We start from the raw sequence: 21,040 nt of genomic DNA on the forward strand, positions 1-21,040 counted from the left end.
GACTTGAAATGTTAACTCTCTCCACAAATCTGCTGAGTATTTCCAGCACTTTCTGTTTTTATTTGGTTCAATGCTACATCGTGCAGTGCATCTCGAGGCAAAACTTTTAACATTTGCACTCTATTCTTGGATGTTACTTGGATACCATTGTTTAAATAATTGCTTTAGTCTCAATCTTGTTATGTTTTGCCTTTTGCACACAAGGCACTGTTAGCATAAATGGGATCAGATGCTATGGCAGACAACGTTTTGACACCGGTAAATAATTTTTTAGGATGTAGGAGTCTAAGAGTAGGAATGATGAGTATGTATTCCAAGTGGCAAGATAGTGATGTTCCTCGGATCAGCTCTGGCAGCTCAGCCTCCAGCAGATGAAAGTTGGAAAGTGGCATTAGTAGATTGTGATTGGCCAAAACTGTAGCAGTTGGAGAACACCTTGGATGTTTTTGGTCATCCACTTTGGGCCTAAAATAGATAGATTAAGGCATGTTCTAAATATTGAGAGGCTAGGAACTGTGGAGGAGCAGAGAAATTTATTGGCCCATATACAGAATTCACTAAAAGCTTGTGGACAGGTGCAAAAAATATAAAAAGACTAATAAATTAATGATCTTCACCTCGAGGCGCCTGGATACCAAGAGGTGGAAGTTTATACAGTTGTACAAAGCTGTGGTTAGACCATATCTGTGTTGCATTCTGGTCACTATACTTCCAGAAGGATATGTTGACCTTTGTAAGTGTGCAGTGCAATTTTCAATTTGGGAATCCCTGGGTTAAATTATGAGATCAGATTGCATAGATTGGATGTTTATTTCCCAGAGCAGAGAAGGTTAAATTGGTCATCTAATGAAAGTTTTTCTCAAGTGCCAGCCTCCCTGAACAAGGGCTTTTCACAGTAACTTCATTTGAAGCCTACTTGTGACAATAGCGATTTTCATTTTTCATTTCATTTCAAGTGAATAAAGGATTTGATAGCTTCTCCCTATCAATACTATTTCCTCAGAGAGCGGAATCCAAAACAAAGAGACATAACCTTAAAATTGGAGCCAGCTGGATCAGGAGTGCCATCATGAAGTACTTCTTCCCTTAGACGTTTAATAGCATTACCATCAAAACCCTAGGACAGCCATATATGTTCTGTGACTCCCGAGGAGTCAGGAGTTAGGGGTTCTACGGCGAATAACTTGTCTCCCGACTCTCAAGTTAAGCCACCATACAGAGGGCACAAGTCTGGGTGTGATGGTAAACTCTCCACACACCTGAATGAGTGTAGTTTCAACAACACTCGTTAAGCTTGACACCATCGAGAATAAAGCTCCAGCTTGATCGGCAGCCCATCTGCCACTTTGAACATTCACTCCTTCCACAATCAGCTTACAATCATGCAGCCAACACACATGCCACCAATCATAGTCATACAGTACAGAAGAGGCCCTTCAGCCCATTGTGGCTGCACCGACAAAGCTACACTAAATCTGAACTAACCCCACTTCCCAGAACTTGGCCCTTGACTTGAATGTTATGACATTTCAAGTGCTTACCCAGGTACGTTTTAAAGGTTGAGGATTCACACCTTTACGACCCTCCCCGGCAGTGCATCCCGGACTCCTGCCACCCTCTGGGTGAAAAGAATTTTCCTCAAATCCCCTCTAAACCTCCTGCCCGTCATCTTAAAATTATGCTCCTCGTTATTGACTCTTCAGCTATGGGGAAGAACTACTTCCGATCCACCCTGCCCATAACCCTCATTATCTTATACACCTCAATCAGGTCTCACCTCAGCCTTCTCTGCTCTAAAGAAAACAACACAAGCATATCAAGCACCTCCTTGGCTCAAATGCGCCATCCCAGGCAACATCCTAGTGAATCTCCGCTAGCACCCTCTCCATGGCAACTACATCCTTCCTATAGTGAGGCGACCAGAACTGTACAAAGTACTCCAGCTGTGGCCTAACCAAAGTTTTGTACATGTCCAACATGACCTCCCTGCTCTCATAAACTATGCCTCGACTGATAAAGGCAAGTGCCCTCTATGCCTCCCTATTAACCTGTCCTGCCATCTCCGGGGATCTGTGAACAAGCACTACAAGATCCCTTTGTTCCTCTAAGTTTCCTAGTATCCTACCATTCATTCCCTTGTCTTGGTCCTCCTTCCAAAGTGCATCACCTTGCACTTTTCCATCTGCCTCTGATCTGCCCATCTGACCAACCCATCTATATCTTCCCGTAACCCAAGACCTGCTTTCTCATTATTAACCACCCTATCAATCTTCATGTCAATCATAAACTTACTTATCATCCCCCGCTGGACTTTGGCCTCCAGTTACACAAACAACCTTCTACCACCAACCACCCTCTGTCTCCACTACAAAGCGAGTTTTGGATCCAACTTGCCACGTTACCCTGGATCCCATGTGCCTTAACCTTCTTTATCAGTGTCCCACATGGAACCTCATTACAGGCTTTGCTGAAATCCATATTAAATACATCTGCTGCGCGACCATCATCTATACACCCATTTAAGGGGCAGCACGGTGGCGCAATGGGTTAGCCCTGCTGCCTCACGGCGCCGAGAGCCCAGGTTCAATCCCGGCTCTGGGTCACTGTCCGTGTGGAGTTTGCACATTCTCCCCGTGTTTGCGTGGGTTTCGCACCCACAACCCAAACATGTGCAGGCTAGGTGGATTGGTCATGCTAAATTGCCCCTTAATTGGAAAGAATGAATTGGGTACTCTAAATTTATTTAAAAAAACAACAACAAAAAAATCTATCCACACATTTGGCAGCTTGGTGGCACAGTGGTTAGCACTGCTGCCTCACGATGCCGAAGTCCCACGTTCGATCCCAGCCCTGGGTCACTGTCCGTGTGTTTTTTTTAGATAATGTTTTATTGAAGCATTTGTAATTTTCACAGTTTAACACATTAACACCTCTTAAACCGCACGGGCCGACACATGCAAAGAAAGAAAAAACAATCTATAGGTCCGTGTGGAGTTTGTACATTCTCCCCATGTTTGCGTGGGTTTCGCCCCAACAACCCAAAGATGTGCAGCGTAGGTGGATTGGCCACGCTAAATTGCCCCTTAACTAGAAAAAATTAATTGGATACTCTAAATTTATATTAACAAAAATCTATACACCCATTCACCTCCTCGAAAAAGACAATCTTTATTATAAATTATAATCTTTATTATTATCGCATGTAGGCTTACATTAACACTGCAATGAAGTTACTGTGAAAATCCCCTAGTCGCCACACTCCAACGCCTGTTCGGATACACTGAGGGAGAATTCAGAATGTCCAAACCACCTAACTGCACATCTTTTGGGACTTGTGGGGGGAAACCAGAGCGTCTGAAGGAAACCCACGCATACACGGGAGAACGTGTCGACTCCGCACAGGCAGTGACCCAAGCCGGGAATCGAACCTGAGACCCTGGCGCTCTGAAGCAACAATGTGCTCCCGTGCCAAATCAAATTTGTTAGGCATGACCTACCTCTGACAAAGCCATACAGATCTGATTAAATCTTGCCTTTAAAGATTAACTCTCTCCTTCAGAATTTTCTCCAATAGTTTCCCTACCACTGATGTGAGTGAGACTCACTGGTCTGTAATACCGTGATTTGTCTCTACTACCCTCTTGTAAAGTGGAACCACATTAGCTGCCCTCCAATCCTCTGGCACCTCCCTCGTGGCCAGAGAGGAAATAAAAAATTAGGTCAGAGCTCCCGTAATCTCCTCCCTTGCCTCCCACAGCAGCTTGGGACAAAACCTATTAGGATCTGCGGATTTGTCCACTTGTAAGCCGGCCAAAACCTCGATACACTCCTCATTCTGGATGTCAAACTGCTCAAGAACCTCACTGTCACTCTCCCTGAATTTTGTGCCTACATACTCCTCTTCCTGAATGGAGACAGATGCAAAGTACTCCTTTAATACCCTACCATTATAATCTGGCTGGATGCACAGATTGGCCCCTAATGGGCCCTGCCCTAATTATCCTCTTCCCCTCAATATACTTATTAAATATCTTTGGATTCTCCCTAATCTTACCTGCCAGTACTTTTTCATGCACCCTCTTGCTTCACCTAATTGCCTTCTTAAACTCTCCCCTGAAGTTTCTATACTCCACTAAGGCCTTCACTGATTTAAGAACATAAGAACTAGGAACAGGAGTAGGCGATCTGGCCCCTCGAGCCTGCTCCGCCATTTAATGAGATCATGGCTGATCTTTGTGGACTCAGCTCCACTCTCTGGCCCGGACACCATATCCCCGAATCCCTTTATTCTTTAGAAAGGTACCTATCTTTTTCTTAAAAACGTTTAAAGAAGGAGCCTCAACTGCTTCACTGGGCAAGGAATTCCAGAGATTCACAACCCTTTGGGTGAAGAAGTTCCTCCTAAACTCGGTCCTAAATCTACTTCCCCTTATTTTGAGGCTATGCCCCCTAGTTCTGCTTTCCCCGACCAGTGGAAACAACCTGCCCGCATCTATCCCATCTATTCCCTTCGTAATTTTATATGTTTCAATAAGATCCCCCCGCATCCTTCTAAACTCCAATGAGCACAATGATTTGCTCCCTTTCTACTTGCTCAAAGCCTCTCTTTCTTACTAAGTGCTGAATATGTCTTGGCATCCAGGGTTTTCTGGGCTTGTTGCTCCTACATTTCACCCTAAAGGGAACGTGTTGAGCCTGTACTCTCCGTATTTCCTTTTTGAGTGCCCCTTCCTGCTCTGCTGTAGATTTTTCCACAAGAAGCTGTTCCCAGTCTACTTTGGCCAGATCCTGCCATATTTTAATAAAATCTGCCTTCCCCCGATCCAAAATCATTTTTTGCAGACCATCTTTTCCCTTTTCCATAACAAACTTAAATCGTACTGTGTTCTGGTTTCTATCGCTAAAATGCTCCCCCACTGCCACCTTAAACCTGTCTGGCTTCGTTACCCAGAATTAGATCCAGCACTGCACCGTTCCTTGTTGGGCCTTCTACATATAGACATAAAAAGCTCTCCTGAATACATTTCAAGAAATCCCCCCTCTCTAAACCCTTTACACTATGACTAAACCAATTAATGTTGGAGAAATTGAAATACCCTAATGTAATTATCCTATTATTTTTGCACACCTCAGTCTACCTCACACCTCGGTCTACATATTTGCTCCTCTATTGCCCACTGACTATTTGGGAGCCTATAATACACTCCTAGCAATGTGACAGCCCCTTTTTATTCCGAAGATCTCTCCACAAAGCCTAATTTGAAGACCCTTCAAAGCCATTGTCCCTCCTTACTGCAGTAACTGACTCCTTAATTAATAATGCAACACCACCTCCTCTTTTACACCCTCCCGATCTAGCCTGAAACTCCTATACCCTGGAATGTTGAGTTGCCAGTCCTGCCCCTCCCTCAACCATGTCTCTGTGATGACAACAATATCACAATTCCACATGTCAATCCACGGCCTTAACTCATCAGTCTTACCTATAATACTCCTAGCATTAAAATAGACACCATCCAGCCTCTCAGTACTCCCTTGGAACCTAACATGATTGAACAGCCTCTGTCTTAGTTCCTTTACTATAGTATGCTCTGACCCTATTGTACTATTACTCTGTGTACCATCCACCTGCCGAGCTAGTTTAAAATACTCTAAAACTGCACAAGCAACGGTGTTGGTCCATTCTGGTTCAGGTGCAGACTTGTACATGTCTCATCTTCCCCAGAAACGGTCTGTGATCCAGGAATATAAAACCCTGACCCCTGCACCAAATCTTGAGCCACACATTCATCTTCCCTATTCTCCTATATCTGTACTCGCATTGCACATGACACCGGTAGTAATCCAGAGATTACAATCTTTGAGGTCCTGCTTTTTAATCTGCTGTCTAGGTCCTGAATTCTTGATGCAAGACCTCATCCTTCATTCTACCTCAACCATTGGTACCAACATGGACCACGACCTCTGACTTACCATTCTCCCCCATTCGGATGCCCTGCAGCCATTCCGTGACCTCCCTGACCCTGGCCCCAGGGAGGCAACACACCATCCTGGAGTCAAATCTGTGGCCACAGAAATGCTGTCTATTCCCTTAGCTAATGAATCCCCATCACTATTACCCCTTCTTGGGCAGCATGGTGGCGCAGTGGGTTAGCCCTGCAGCCTCATGGCGCCGAGGTCCCAGGTTTGATCCCGGCTCTGGGTCACTGTCTGTGTGGAGTTTGCACATTCTCCCCGTGTTTGCGTGGGTTTCGCCCCCACAACCCAAAGATGTGCAGGCTAGGTGGATTGGCCATGCTAAATTGCCCCTTAATTGGAATAAATGAATTGGGTACTCTAAATTTATAAATAAAAAATAAAAAAATAAAATATTACCCCTTCTTGGGGTGGCACAGTGGTTAGCACTGCTATCTCACAGCGGTAGGGACCAGAGTTCAGTACTGGCCTTGGGTGACTGTCCGAGTCTGCACGCTCTCCCCGTGTCGGCATGGGTTTCCCCCGGGTGCCCCGGTTTCCTCCCATGGTCCAAATGGAGGCAGTGGCGTAATGGTATTGTCGCTGAATTAGGTATCCAGAGACTCAGCGTTATGCTCTGGGAACCCGGGTTCAAATCCCACCATGACAGATGGTGAAATTTGAATTCAATAAAAAGAAATCTGGAATTAAAAGTCTAAAGATGACCATGAAACCATTGGTGATTGCCGTAAAAACTCACCTGGTTCACTAATGTCCTTTAGGGAAGGAAATCTGCCATCCTTGCATGGTCTGGCCAACATATGACCCCAGATCCACAGCAATGTGGTTGACTGTTGAGTGCTCTCGGGGATGGGCCATAAATGCTGGCCCAGCCAGCAACATTCGCATCTCATGAATGAATAAAAAACAAGGTTAGGTGGATTGGCCATGCTAAATTACCCCTTAGTGTCCAAAGGTGTGCAGGTTGGGTGGGGTTGCCGGGGTGGGGTGGGGTGGGGTGTGGGCATGGACCGGGATAGGATGCTCTTTCAGAAGGTTGGTGCAGACCTGATGGGCCGAATGACCTTCTGCATTGTAGGGATTCTATGATTCCGACTTCCTCCCCTCCTGTCAGGTCAGGCCACTTGTGGTACAGAAGCTGGGCTCTGACTGCACTTCCTTGAGGAACCATCACCCTCATCAGCTTGCAAGATGGAAAACGGATTTGAGAGCAAGACTCCAGGCGACTCCTGCACTATCTACCTGTTTCTCTTGAGCTGCCTAGTGGTCACCGGTCTTTCCTCCAGTCTTGTTTCCACTTCTAAAGGTGCTATCCATGTAACTCTTGGCCTTCTGAATGTGTCACAGTGTTTCCAGCCAGAGCTCAAGTTTCTGCATTTGGGAGCACTTCCTGCACATGTGATCATCTAGGATGATCCGATAGGGTCCATGATTCCCTACATATGACAGGTCACACATTCCACTCAGCTGACCTCACCTACCACGCCTTAAATGTAAAAAAAAATATTTTTTTATTGAGGATTGTTTGTAATATACAGAACAAAAATAGGCGTGGACATATATTGAAAACAAAAGAAAAACAAAAAGAAATATATCAACATTGGTCGTCTTCGGTTATTTACATTGGTTACAGCTTCTCGTTATTTGTTTTCCAGTAGGCGTTGGATCCCCTGCTCCCCTCTTTCTCCTCCCCCCCCCCCCCCCCTTACTTTCTGACCACCCTCCCCTTCTGGCCATATGGCGTGCCTTCTTCCCTAAAGACCATAAGACACAGGAGAAGAATTAGGCCACTCGGCCCATTGAGTCTGCTCCACCATTCAATCATGGCTGATATTTTCTCATCCCCATTCTCCTCCCGTCTCTCCATAACCCCTGATCCTCTTATTAATCAAGAACCTGTCACCTCTGTCTTAAAGACAGTGATTTGGCCTCCACAGCCTTCTGCGGCAGAGTTCCACAAATTCACCAACTTCTGGCTGAAGAAATTCCTCCTCATCTCTGTTTTAAAGGATCTTTAGTCTGAGATTATGTCCTTGGTTCTAGTTTTTCCTACAAGTGGAAACATCCTCTCCACGTCCACTCTATCCAAGACCTTGTCAGTTCTCATGTCCAGTTGGGATGGCGTGATGCCATGTATTTTGTTATTTACTGGGCATGGTTGGGCTCCATGCCTGTTTATTCTCTCTCTCTTCACCCCCCCCCACTTCTCTTTGCCCCTCTCATTGTTATACAATGGCTTCCCTCTCCCTTCCTGTGGCTTATTGGCTATTGGTTACAAAGAGGTCTTGGAACAACTGGGTGAATGGCTCCCATGTTCTGTGGAAGCCTTCTTTCGACCCCTGGATTGCAAATCTAATTGCCTCCATCTGGAGAAATTCCGATGGGTCGGACAGCCAGTCTGCAGCTTTGGGTGGAGCTGCTGATTGCCAGCCGAGCAGGATTCTCCGGCGGGCGATTAGGGAGGCAAAGGCAAGGGTGTCAGCCCTCTTCCCCATGAAGAGATCTGGCTGTTCTGATACCCCGAAGACCGCCACTTTTGGGCAAGGCTCCACTCTCATCCCCACCACCTTGGACATTGCTGCAAAGAAGGCTGTCCAAAACCCATCAAGTCTGGGTCAAGGCCAGAACATGTGGGCATGGTTGGCTGGCCTCCTTCGCATTTGACCTCTGTTAGCGTAGTTAAATGAGTCGAGTTCTTCAGACCATATGAAACTTTAACTAAACGTCTTTTAATGGCACAAGAATGTGGAAGAGCGAAAACTTGGCCGCTGTAACTGCAGCTTGGTCCAAGTCGCTCTGCTCCCACAAAGCTGTTTTACGCATCTTATACGGTTTGGATGGTACAGACTGATTCAAAGGAATACAAAGTGATTCAAAGTACTACAGTACAACCGATTATCAATACTGGCAGTTTGATTAGGTTACAGTCATTCTCCTGATTAGATGACGTGGATACATTGTCTGACATACTTCACTTCTAGTGGACACATCTTGTCCATCTACTTTGCAATACAAAGGAACGTCCTGTAGACAATCAGGCAGTAATGAGGTGATAAGTGCCCTATTTCCTTGATACTTGTATATGGGTGGGAGCACAATGCCCCTTCTAGACATGCTGGAACCAGGCTGAACGTTTTCGATTTGTCCCCATTGCTGAGGCTTGGAAATGTGTTACCTGAGATATGTCTGCGTGTAGTATGCTAATTTACGTTTGTCCACATTTTGGGTTTTAGGGATTGTCAGGTTAATCCTTTCCACGCATTCCTTTCTCTGCGGTCCCATGTGTACCTCAGATTCTTCTTTTTCCCTTACTACACCCTCCACCTCCGGAAAGAACCTGTTCATTTGCGTTCTAGTTAAGTGGGCTCTCTGTAACACTTTCAGCTGCATTAGGCTTAGCCTTGTGCATGTAGAGTTGACCCTGTGCAGTGCCTCGCTCCAGAGTCCCCACCCTATTTCAAACCCCAAAACCTGCTCCCACTTCTCTCTTGTCTCATCCAGTTGTGTGTTAACCCTCCTCAGTAGTCACCCATACATGTCGCCGCAATTCCCCTTCCCTAGGATGTCCGCATCCAGTAGGTCCTCTAACTGCAATTGTTGCGGTGGTCGTGGGTATGTTCTTGTTTCCCTGTGTAAGAATTTTTGACCTGCATATATCTTAGTTTGTTCCCCCTGTCGGCTAGAACTTCTCTGTTAGTTCCTTGAGTGTTGTCAGTCTGTTGTCAGTGTCGAAGTGCCTAATTGTCAGCATCCCCCTGTCCTGTCTCCACCTTTTGAAGGTGGCGTCCATTGTCGCGGGCGTGAACCTGTGGTGTTGAAGATGGAGAGCCTTGTCAGTCATTTCAGTTAGCCCAAAGTGCTGACACAACTGGTTCCATGACCAGAGTGTTGCTGTCACCAACTGCTGGTTGAGTATTTATTCGGTGGGGATGGGAGTGCTGCCATGACTAGAGCCTGGAGGGAGGTCCCTCTGCAGGAGCCCTCCTCCATAAGCACCAACTCAGCTTCTGGCTCTTTTATCCACCCCTTTACCCTCTCCAAGGTTGCCGCCCAGGCAGGTTTGGGAGGGCTAGGCCCCCCCCCCCCCCATTGTTCTCGCTCTCTGCAGTACCCCTTTTGGGATCCTTGTGTTCACTCTCTTTCCCACCCACCCCCTTCCACACACACACACACAAACCCACACACAATTGCCACAATCAGTTTTTCTAGTGAGTTGAAGAAAGCCTTGGGGATGTAGATCGGAATGGATCTGAACAGGAAGAGGAACACGGGCAGTACGTTCAGCTTGATCGTCTGCATTCTCCATGCCAGGGAGAGCGGGAGAGTGTTCCACCTCTGTAGGTCCTTTTTAATTTCCTCCACCAGGCTGACCAGATTCTATTTGTGGATCCCTGTCCAGTCGTGAGCGATTTGAATCCCCAGGTAGTGGAATTTGTGTCAGGCCTGGTTAATGGTAGTCCCTCCAGCTTTGCCCCTCCCCCTTGCTGGCTCACTGGGAAGACCTCACTTTTGCTCAGGTTGGGTTTGTAGCCCGAGAAGGCCGCAAACTCTTTCCAAGTGCACCGTGAGTCTCTCCAGGCTAATTTGTGGCTCTGAGTTGTAGAGGAGCAGGTCATCCGAGTGAAACTCTGTGCTCCCAGTCTCCTCTCCGGATCCCCTTCCAATTCTTTGCCACCCTAAGCCTGATTGCCAGTGGTTCGATCGCTAGGGTGATCAGCAGCGGGGACAGCGGGCATCCCTGCTTTGTGTCTCTGTGCAGCTGGAAGTACTTCGGGCTGGTGGTATTTGTCCGGACTCTCACTGTGGGAGCGTTGTACAGGAGTGTCACACAGGCAATGAATTCTGCTCCAAGCCTGAACCACTCCAGTACTGAGGTACTTCAAATCAACTCTGTCGAAGGCCTTTTCTGCGTCCAGGGAGACGATCACCTCGGGTGTTCTCTCCCTGGTTGGGGCCATGATCATGTTTAACAGGCGCCTGATGTTCGATGTTAGCTGTCTAACCTTAACAAAGCCCGTTTGGTCTTCTGCGACCACCTCTGGTACGCAGTCCTAGCCTTTTGGCTGGGATCTTGGCCAGTATTTTTGCGTCTGCGTTTAGCAGCAAGGTGGGTTTGTAAGACCTGCATTCTGTTGGGTCTTTGTCTTTCTTGGGTATCAGCGAGATTGAGGCTTGTGCTGGCATAGGCGGCAGGGTGCCCCTCACTAGTGAAGCTGTGAACATCTCCCGCATGTGCGGGGCCAGTGCTGTCGCAAATCTTTTGTAGAAGTCTGCTGGGATTCTGTCTCGTCCCGGTGCCTTCCCCGCCTGCATGGAGTTGATGCTCTCCATGACTTCTCCCAGTTCTAGTGGTGCTTCCAGGCCCTGTTTCCTGTCCTCCCCCACGACTGGAATGTCCAGCCAAATGAGGAACTGCTTCATCCTCCAGTCCCCTGCTGGGGACTTCGAGGTGTACAGCCCCCAGTGGAAGGTCTCAAATGTTTTGTTGACCTTCCCCGGCTCTGCTACGAGGTTGCCTTTGCTGTCCCTAATCTGGGCTATTTCCCTCATGGCTGCCTGCTTTCTCTGGTGAGCCAGCAGGCGGCTAGCCTTGTCCCCGTGCTCGTACAGGTACCCCAAGCCTGGCGGAGTTGGTGTACTGCTTTCCTCGTGGAGAGCAGGCCGAAGTCTATCTGCAGCTGTGTCCTCTCCACCAGGACCTCTACGGTCAGGGCCTTGGAGTAGCGCCGGTCTGCCTCCAGTATGGAGTCGACTTGCTGTTGCCTAGCCACCCTCTCTTCCCTATCTCTCCGTGCTTTGTAAGCGATAATTTCACCCCTGATCACAGCCTTCAGCACTTCCAGAATGTGGATGATGAAACCTCCCAATTCTGGTTGTTAGTAATATGCTCATCTATGGCCTGCGATATTTTCTTGCAGAAAGCCTAGTGGCCAGGAGGACCAAGTCCGACCTCCATGTGGGGCGTTGGGCACGGCCCGTCTCCAACCTCACATCCAAGTAATGCGGAGCGTGGTCGGAGATTACAATCATGAAATATTCCGCTCTTACTAACCCTGGAAGACCAATTTTCTTACTACAAAGAAGTCGATCCGTGAATGTACATTGTGAACTTGACGGAAGGAGAACTCCTTCTCCCCTAGGTAGGTGAATTGCCATGGGTCCACAGCCCCCCATCTGCTCCATGAATATACTGAGTTCTTTCGCCATGTTGGAGGTCTTTCCTTATTTGGGATCCGACCTGCCCATCCATGGGTCCTGTACACAGTTAAAGTCCCTCATCATGATTATTCGGTGCGTGTCGATGTCGGAGATTTCCGCCATGGTCTTCTTTATAAACTCAGTGTCGTCCCAGTTGGGAGTGTACCCATTCACCAACACTACCGGTACCCCATCCAAGACACCGCTGACCATGGCGTACCGTGCCCCTGTGTCCATCCTGTCACCGTAAACATCATGGCTACCCTCCTGGCCCTTGCCCCATAACAGGAATGGTAAGTCTGTCCCACCCAGCCCTTCCTTACCCGCAGTCGGTCCTTCTCCCTCAGTCTTCCCCCAAGAGATGCACCTATGTTGGCTTTCAAAATTTGCAGGTGGGCGAAGGCTCTGGATCTTTTCACTGGGCCATTAAGTACTCTAACGTTCCAGGTGACTATCCTGATTGGGGTGGTTTTATCCCCCCCGTTCCTGCGGGATCATCCATACTTACCTGGTGGACGCGCCCCTGCATTCCGGGATTTCACTTTGTTCGGGGGCCATCCAAGGTGGCCGTGGTCACTGTTCTCCCCATGTGGTCAGATCCCTGCGCTCTAGGGTTACCTGTTGTCCAGGGGCCACCCAACATGGCCGCCAACTGTGTGTACACCGCGTGGGTGAGCCTCTGCACTCCGGGGTTTCCCTTTTTTCGGGACACTCCAAAGCAGTTGCTTGCAGTGCCATTTTGTTCCACATCATAGAACATAAAACATAGAACATACAGTGCCGAAGGAGGCCATTCGGCCCATCGAGTCTGCACTGACCAACTTAAGCCCTCACTTCTACCCTATCCCCGTAACCCAATAACCCCTCCTAACCGTTTTGGACACTAAGGGCAATTTAGCATGGCCAATCCACCTAACCTGCACGTCTTTGGACTGTGGGAGGAAACCGGAGCACCTGGAGGAAACCCACGCAGACACTGGGAGAACGTGCAGACTCCACACAGACAGTGACCCAGCAGGGAATCGAACCTGGGACCCTGGCGCTGTGAAGCCACAGTGCTACTGTGCTGCCCACTGTGCTACCGTGCTGCCCACGTCGTCACGTGTGGCTTGCTCTAGCCAGCCTAATGCCCTTGCTCTCTTTGTTCCTGTGGTCCCCCTCTGATGTTTTCTCGCCCTTCCCACCTTCCTTTCACCCCCTCACTGTAGCTGCCCCCCTGCTCCCTTCCCTCTGTTATTCCCCTAGTCATCGCCCTGTTACATATGTTTGCCCCCTCCCCTTGCCTGGCACTATCCCCATTGCGGGAGATGTGCCACGGCCTCTCTTTCCTGCTCGCTTCCCAGTGCTAGCTTCCCTGCTAGTGTGGTGGCCCCCCTCCCGGGGTTAGTTGTGTCTCCCTACCTACCATTCCCCTCACCCTTTCCCGCGCTCGCCTGCCCTTACTCTTTCCTTCCTCTCTTTTCTCCCCAGAATGAGGCAGTGCAATCCCGTGCAAAGTGTTCATCATATTAATTCACAGTTAGCAAATCAAAAAGTAAAAGTCTCTTCTAATGAACTCATCATCACTGTCCCTGCTGCCATTTCTTGAGTCTGTTTTCCAGGACAAACTTGTCCACGTTCGCAGGGGCCGTGAAAAAATGTTCCCTGCCTTGGAATGTGACCCAGAGCTTGGCTGGGTTCAGCTTCCCAGACTTTATGTCGCTCTTATACAGCGCGGCCTTGGCCCTGTTGAATTCTGCCCAGCGCTTGGCCAGGTCAGCCCCAATATCCTGGTAGATCTGAATCCGGTGACCTTCCCAGTTACAGTTCTTTGCTTGTCTTGCCCAGCGCAGGATTTGTTCCCAACCTTGGTACTGGTGCATTTTGTCGATTATCGCCTTCGGCTGTTCCTCGGCTTTGGGCGAAGTGACCGTTGATCTCTGTCTATTTCTGGTGGGTTGGGAAAGCTATCCCTACCCACCAGATTGACCAGCATTTGGGCCACATAGTCCGGGGGGTTCCTACCTTCGATCCCCTCCGGCAGCCACGATCTGTAGGTTTTGGCGCCTCGATCAGTTTTCCTGGTTGTCGATTTTCCCAGGCTCCCTTGTGTCATGACCAGTCTTGCCACCTCTTTTTCTCGGGCAATGACCCGGTCGCCCTGGTATGTTTCAGCTTTTTCCAGCTATTTAATGGTGTTTTCCTGCACTTCCAGTCACCTCTCTGCCTTGTCTAGGACTACATGCATGGTCGCCAGAGCTTCTGCAGTCGCATCCCTGACTGCAGCTTGGATGTTGGTTTTTGTCTCTTCCCTGTGTTCTCTCAGTTCCCTTGAGAAAAACATCCTCCACCCATCCCCTGGTGTGGGGGGGCTCCTTGTGCAGTGGGTGGGTCCTTCTCACTCTGGCAAGGACCGACCTTCGCCACCTCGCGCATTGGCTGGCTCGGCCAGTTATTTCTCCTGGCTTTTTCCGCTCCTAGTTTCCACACAGCCTCTGGAATGGCTGTTGCTTGGCATTTTCACTTTGTATTGCTGCTGGTTGAGGTGTGGGGATGTTTTATCCTTTGTATTAGTGGGCTCTTTCGGGTGAAAATAGCCTATTTTCAGGGTTGTGGGAGGAGAGCTACCTGATGTGCGACTTCTCAGTACACCCCCGTCACTGGAAGTCCCATGTCTTAAACGTGTACTTCACCGTACTAACTTTTCTAATTACTTAGTCTTAAAAGATACTCCTCCTTAACCTAATTTCCTTGTCGAATACTACTTCAGCCTTCTTATCCTTGTATTTCTTATTATAATTGCTTGTCACTTTATTATGCTGGCTCTTGACTTTCAGTAATCCCTGGTGCTTCTCAGTTAATCCCTAAATATTACACTTTTCTAATTTACGACATTTGGGGCCAGTGCCTAATGGTAGTTCCTTCCTAGCGAAGTCTGAGTCACCCGACCTTACTCATCCAGTCGACTGCTTCCTCTTGTCCTGCCTCACTTTCTGAATCCTGGAGCTCTGCCTCTGGATTCAGTGAAAATTCATGTAATATCCCGCATGGAACCTATGGGGTGGAAATGCTTGCCTTCTCCGTGCTCCTTGCGAGATACGAGCTCCCCCACTGGGGGCAGGGTATGTCAATTAACCGTATCTCAATTAACCCATGTATATAAGGTCAGCCAGTAAGGCACCGACCTAGGCAGGAACGGTAGGGATCTACCGGGTAGTGTACAAATTGCTTGTGTAAATAAACTTTGTTTCTTATTTTACTCCGTGTGGATTCCCCATGTCCTTATTAAAGTTCTCTCTCTCTCTGGCCTCCGGTGCTCTGTGCCTCTGGCACTTTCTGTACTTCTCTTTCTAAAGTGTCCCCGCTGTTCCGATCAGCTGCTCCCCCACCAGGTTCGGTCTCTCTCCTGCTTCCGGTGCTCTAATTACCATCTACAACTTGCATTGCAGCAACTCACCAAGGTTCCTTCAGCAGGACCTTCCAACCTGCAACCTCTACCATTTAGAAGAATAGGACAGAAGACACATGGGAACAGCACCACCCTTCAAGTTACACACACCACCTTAAATTGGAACTATATTGCCATTCCTTCACTGTTGCTGGATCAAAATCCTGGAACTCCTTCCCTAACAATGGGAGTACCTACACTACATACACAGCAGCAGTTCAAAAAGGGTAATTAAGAATAGGCAATAAATGCTAGCTTTACCAATATCACTTGCATTCCTTGAACACATTTTTAAAAATGGAAAACTGGGACCATCTCTTTCAAAAAAGCTAGAGTAGATCAATTGAAACATCCAAACTGAGATTAGTTGAATTTTGTTGACAAGTATATTAAGGGGTATGGAATCATGACAGGTAAATGGAGTTGAGATCCAGATCCGCAATTATTTTATCGAAAGCGGAACGTGCTTAAGGGCTGAATGGTCTGCTGCTATACGTTATTAGATGGGTATTGCATTCGTTCAGATGAACTTACTTTGAAAAGCCCTGACACGGAGACATTTTCTACTGCTCTTCCTGAATATTAAAAATTATTTGTGATGAGCATGTAATTCATTAAGGTAATCCTCTAAACATATCATATTTCTGCAATACCAGCCAAGAAATGTATCAAAATGCAGAAGATGGGTAATTTTCTTAATACTTAAGAGCAATGTTTTTAAAACATTGAGCATTTTTATTTGCAGTAGTTTTGAATAAGTGTGTATCTCATGACATTTTTGGTAGAGTACGCATTACTGAACCAGATGCTCAAAGAAATGTTGATGTGTTTCTGTGTACATTTTTCAGGATCAATGTGAAAGCACCATTGGGTTCAAGCTGCCCAATTACCGTGCCGCCAAGAAGTTGTGGAAGGTATGCGTGGAAAATCACACCTTTTTCAGGTATGTGCACAGTGCATGATACTAAGAAAATCAGAAAATTTATGAAGAAAGTAAATTTGCTATTCCATTACATTAAAAACATTTAAAGTCTTGAATCTTTCTCATTTGCAAATCTTTTTCATAAGTTCAGTCCTAAGTAAGCAGTGAAACTACAGAAGCTGTGAACTGCCCCACTAAAGTCCAACATGGAGTACCTCAGAATAATTCTCGTAATATTATACTGAATATCACAATGTGTGTTTAGATACACATGGAGGGAGGGCAAGAAATATCACTTCTATGTCAATTTTTAACCTGTAGAATTCAAAATTTGGGAAGGGAGCAATTATTGTATTGGCTTGTGTAAACCCAGCAAGGAGAAACTTTTGACATTCCATTTGACTTCAGCTTTGCATAACTACCATTGGACAGCAGGCCATATTTTCTTTCCTTTGATTCTAACCAGAGTTTCAATTGCCAATCCACTCTTTATTATAACATTAGAAAGAAGGACTATCATTGTTTATTATTAATATTGCTACACCACCTCCGTTTCCAAATTCCCAGTTCTTTCTAATAATGTTCATGACCTGTAATCTTAATCTCCTAATAATGTCCAATTTATCTCAGTGAGAGCTTCCATATCATCCTTCAAGTTGCATTTGTGCATCTAATTTGTTTGTTTTGTTTCTTATAATAATAATCTTTATTGGTGACACAAGTAGGCTTACATTAACACTGCAATTAAGGTACTGTGAAAAACCCGTAGTCGCCACACTGTGGTGCCTGTTCAGGTACACAGAGGGAGAATTCAGAACATCCAATTCACCTAACAAGCACATCTTTTGGGACTTTTGTGGGAGGAAACTGGAGCATCCAAAGGAAACCCATGCAGACACGGAGAGAAGTGCAGACTCCGCACAGTCAGTGACCCAAGCCGGGAGTCGAACCCGGGTCCCTGGTGCTGTGAAGCAACAGTGCTAACCACTGTGCCACTGTACCCCCAATGCTGTATGCATCTGTGTTTAAACACTTGTTTGGTCAACAGTCTTTTGCCCTAAGGCTGTTTTTCTCACACTTTTTAACTTACTACACCTTGTTTTTCATCACTCCTGTTGCATTCTTAATCGCAGCGTTGTTATTTTTTAACATTTTCTCTGAACCTGAAGTATTTATTACTGTTAACACTATTTATGGTCTGGAATTTGCTCTCTTTTTTTTTTCTTCCCTTTTAAGCTATTTTCACTAAGAACTTGCTAGAACTCTTGGATCATTTAGCAAAGGCACCACTCAATATTATACTACGACATACAGACTAGAAGGCCCCAGGTTTTGTTCTTAATTCATGCTGCATTAACTGACATCAACGGGCCACCAACTAACTATTGAAGTGTATTTTGCCTCAGCACTGTTGACAAGGAGAAGGGATATTAGTCACTCTTCCTGCTTTTGATTTGTTATCAGTCACCTGCTTAAAAGGTTTGCATTGGTAGATAGGGAGTCAAATAGATCAGTAATATTTGCACATCAGTTGGAAGAATATTTTTAGAAACATTGTTTAGTATGTTTAACTTGATGTTTATTTTTCCTTAATAGACTAACGACACCAGAATCCACAGCAAAGAGCAAATTCCTGTCCCTAGGTTCCAAATTCCGTTACAGTGGTCGAACACAGGCTCAAACCAGGGAAGCAAGTGCTCTGATTGACAGACCGGCACCTCGTTTTGAACGTACTGCAAGCAAACGGGCATCCAGAAGCCTTGATGGAGGTAAAGTTCTCTTAGATTGCAAATCCTGCATATCATTAGAATTACAAGATAATTTAACTTAGTTGTAAATGTAGGATGACTATCAATATTCTGTCTATTGAATCTGCTGGCTGCAATTATAGCAAATAGACAAATTTTTACGCTTAAATTTTATAGCTTTTCGAAAAAAAAGTGTTCAATCCATTTCTGCAGCCTGACCTCAGATTCACTAGAGAACACGTTAGATGAAAATGGTCATCTCATTTTTTTCAAATATCATACATTCAAAGCACTAATGATTTGAAATATTGAAATTTATTAAACTTATTAGAGAGGTGAAAGGCAAGGGTTTTATAATGTAAATTTCTGCATCCAAAAACATCATTTTCTTATCGTTAGTCTGGAACTTCTTGGGCTGGATTCTCCAATTTAAAAATATTTTATTTTTTTATTTATAAATTTAGAGTACCCAATTCAGTTTTCCAATTAAGGGGCAATTTAGCGTGGCCAATCTACCTAGCCTGCACCTCTTTTGGGTTGTTTGATTTGATTTGATCTATTGTCACATGTACCGAAGTACAGTGAAAAATATTTTTCTGCGGCCGAGGACGTACATAGTAGGCACAAGAATAACCAACAGAGAACATTGACAAATGGTATATTGACAGAACAGTGATTGGTTACAGTGCGGAACAAGGGGGCAAACAAAGCAAATACGTGGGTGTTAAACCCACGCAGACACGGGGAGAATGTGCAAACTCCACCCGGACAGTGACCCAGAGCCGGGATCAAACATGGGACCTCGGTGCCGTGAGGCAGCAGGGCTAACCCACTGCGTCACCGTGCTGCCCTGGATTCTCCAATTTTGAGACTGCCAGCTGGAAGTGCTACCTGGATACCTTGGCAATGTCAGGTAGCACTGCCAGGGTGCCACCCTGTCCAAAGTGTAATCACCTGGGGGTCTTCAATCCCCTGGGAGACCACCACAAGTTCCGTTCCATCTGGTCCCCTTTTGTGGAGGCCAGTACTGAACTGCGCTCGCCCAAGGTCTCCGAGGTGAGGGAGATTCATCCCATGCCCCGGGTTACTCGGGAATCTGCATATTAAAGTGAGGCGAGCTGTCTCACCTTAATATGCAGATTTTCTAAAAAGTGATCCCGCCCACAATGGGCAGGATTTACATCACAATGTCTCGCGAGATCGCATTAGATCTCACGAGGCATTGCAAGCCAGGTAGATCCCAAGAGCGGGGCCATTGGATCACGCCCTTAATCTATAAGAGCCGATTCAATATATAATACCAGTTCATAACTGTTTTATTGAAGTGCTTTGATCAAAACAGTAATTGCATACAGAATAATAGATTGACTGAGAAGGAGAAAGTTGTATTTAGTCCTGAACTAAGTACAAAACTAAGGTTGGTTTTGAAAAATGTGAGTTGAATTGAAGAAAACCTTTTAAAGATTTTTACATGAGTTTGGATTTTATGAATCACTGTAGTTCTTATTGATAAAATGTTAAGTATTTATTGCACAATGTAACAATCATAAATGCAATGATTTGGGGCAAAGTGTACAATTGTCCACCATCAGTGTTATATTTTCATCCTAATGAGACAAACCATAACTGATTTTGTTTTTAATAAAACTAAATAGCATCATGAAAGTAAAGTTATGAATCTTATTTTGACTGCTTTTGGTAGCAAAGCAGGATTAGATATTTGGAATTCCAAAATTGATGCACCACAACTCTTGAATTTCCCCAAGGAAATTTTGCAGCTCTTCCATTGTACGAATTCAGAGTTTTAAAACCAGCTACTTTCTGTATTTCCTCTCAATAAACAGTTAATAAGATGGAAAATGTAATGGATTTCAAATTACTTAAACCACAAATTTTGGAATTGTGCTCCCCACAAGTACATTTTAAAAAATGTTAACGTGTACACATTCCCTTCAGCTAAACGTAAGTTTCCAAAAACTTCTGTTGAATTACCAGTGGACGAGGATCTTGAACCTAGACGCATTGCAGCAAACAGAGAGCAGCCAGGTACCAGTTTGTTGGCTTAAAGCTCTGCGGTGCTCCTGTTTCTTCAATCTTTCCTTTTTTCAAGCTCCCTTTGAATTGTTGCACTGACCACTTGAAATACTTGTGTTCATCCTGCGTTTAATTTGCAAAGCATGAGTTAAGATTAAAGAGCTCACCTGGAGCCAAACCCGACCGGTTTTTTGCAACTAATCCAGATTCTGTAATTCATGCATTTAGTTGGTGTTAGGAATATTTTGTGTAATGATGTGATTATTTTAAAGTACTCTGACTAACAAAGCAACTAAGCAAATGAAAATCTGTGCTTTCTGAGACAGCTCTTCACAGATTTACAAGCACTTTAGCATTTGTTTTGAATAATTAAGCAAAACATTTCCAAGGAAAACAACATGATAAGTTCAAATTTGTATGTAAAGGTTGGATATGCAGACACTCTGATTTAAAACACTTGATTTGAAAAGAAGACTGCCTACCATATACAAGTGCTTTTACTTAACCCTGAAAACTGCAAAACTCTGACCAATTTGATATTGACGAAGTGCTAGCCTAAGTACCGGCTTCATTTGAAAGAACGGGAACCACCTTAATTTAGGCAACCATTTGAATTGTCATAGCCGTAGTTCATTATGAAAGCAGTATTCATTTAATTATTCTTGATTTCATAAAGTAGTAAGAAGAATTTTGATCGAAGAATTTTGATTCAAGTTTTATATTTACACATTAGAA

General features: G+C 45.7%; 1 protein-coding gene across 11 annotated transcripts in view; it reads left to right on the forward strand.

Moving 5' to 3' along the window:
• The window catches only part of LOC140412655 (protein 4.1-like), a 351,517-nt gene that overhangs the window by 223,975 nt on the left and 106,502 nt on the right, over nucleotides 1-21,040 (forward strand). For 10 of the 11 annotated variants that reach the window (XM_072500846.1, XM_072500849.1, XM_072500848.1 and 7 more), the window contains 3 exons: nucleotides 16,450-16,544; nucleotides 18,120-18,292; nucleotides 20,228-20,317. In XM_072500846.1, coding sequence (XP_072356947.1) covers nucleotides 16,450-16,544; nucleotides 18,120-18,292; nucleotides 20,228-20,317 — 358 coding nt within the window. The remainder of the gene's footprint in view (nucleotides 1-16,449; nucleotides 16,545-18,119; nucleotides 18,293-20,227; nucleotides 20,318-21,040) is intronic. The other variant, XM_072500845.1, reaches the window with a different exon arrangement.

The sequence above is a fragment of the Scyliorhinus torazame genome, chromosome 1 (genome assembly GCF_047496885.1).
Source record: "Scyliorhinus torazame isolate Kashiwa2021f chromosome 1, sScyTor2.1, whole genome shotgun sequence".
Classification (NCBI taxonomy): Eukaryota; Metazoa; Chordata; class Chondrichthyes; order Carcharhiniformes; family Scyliorhinidae; genus Scyliorhinus; species Scyliorhinus torazame.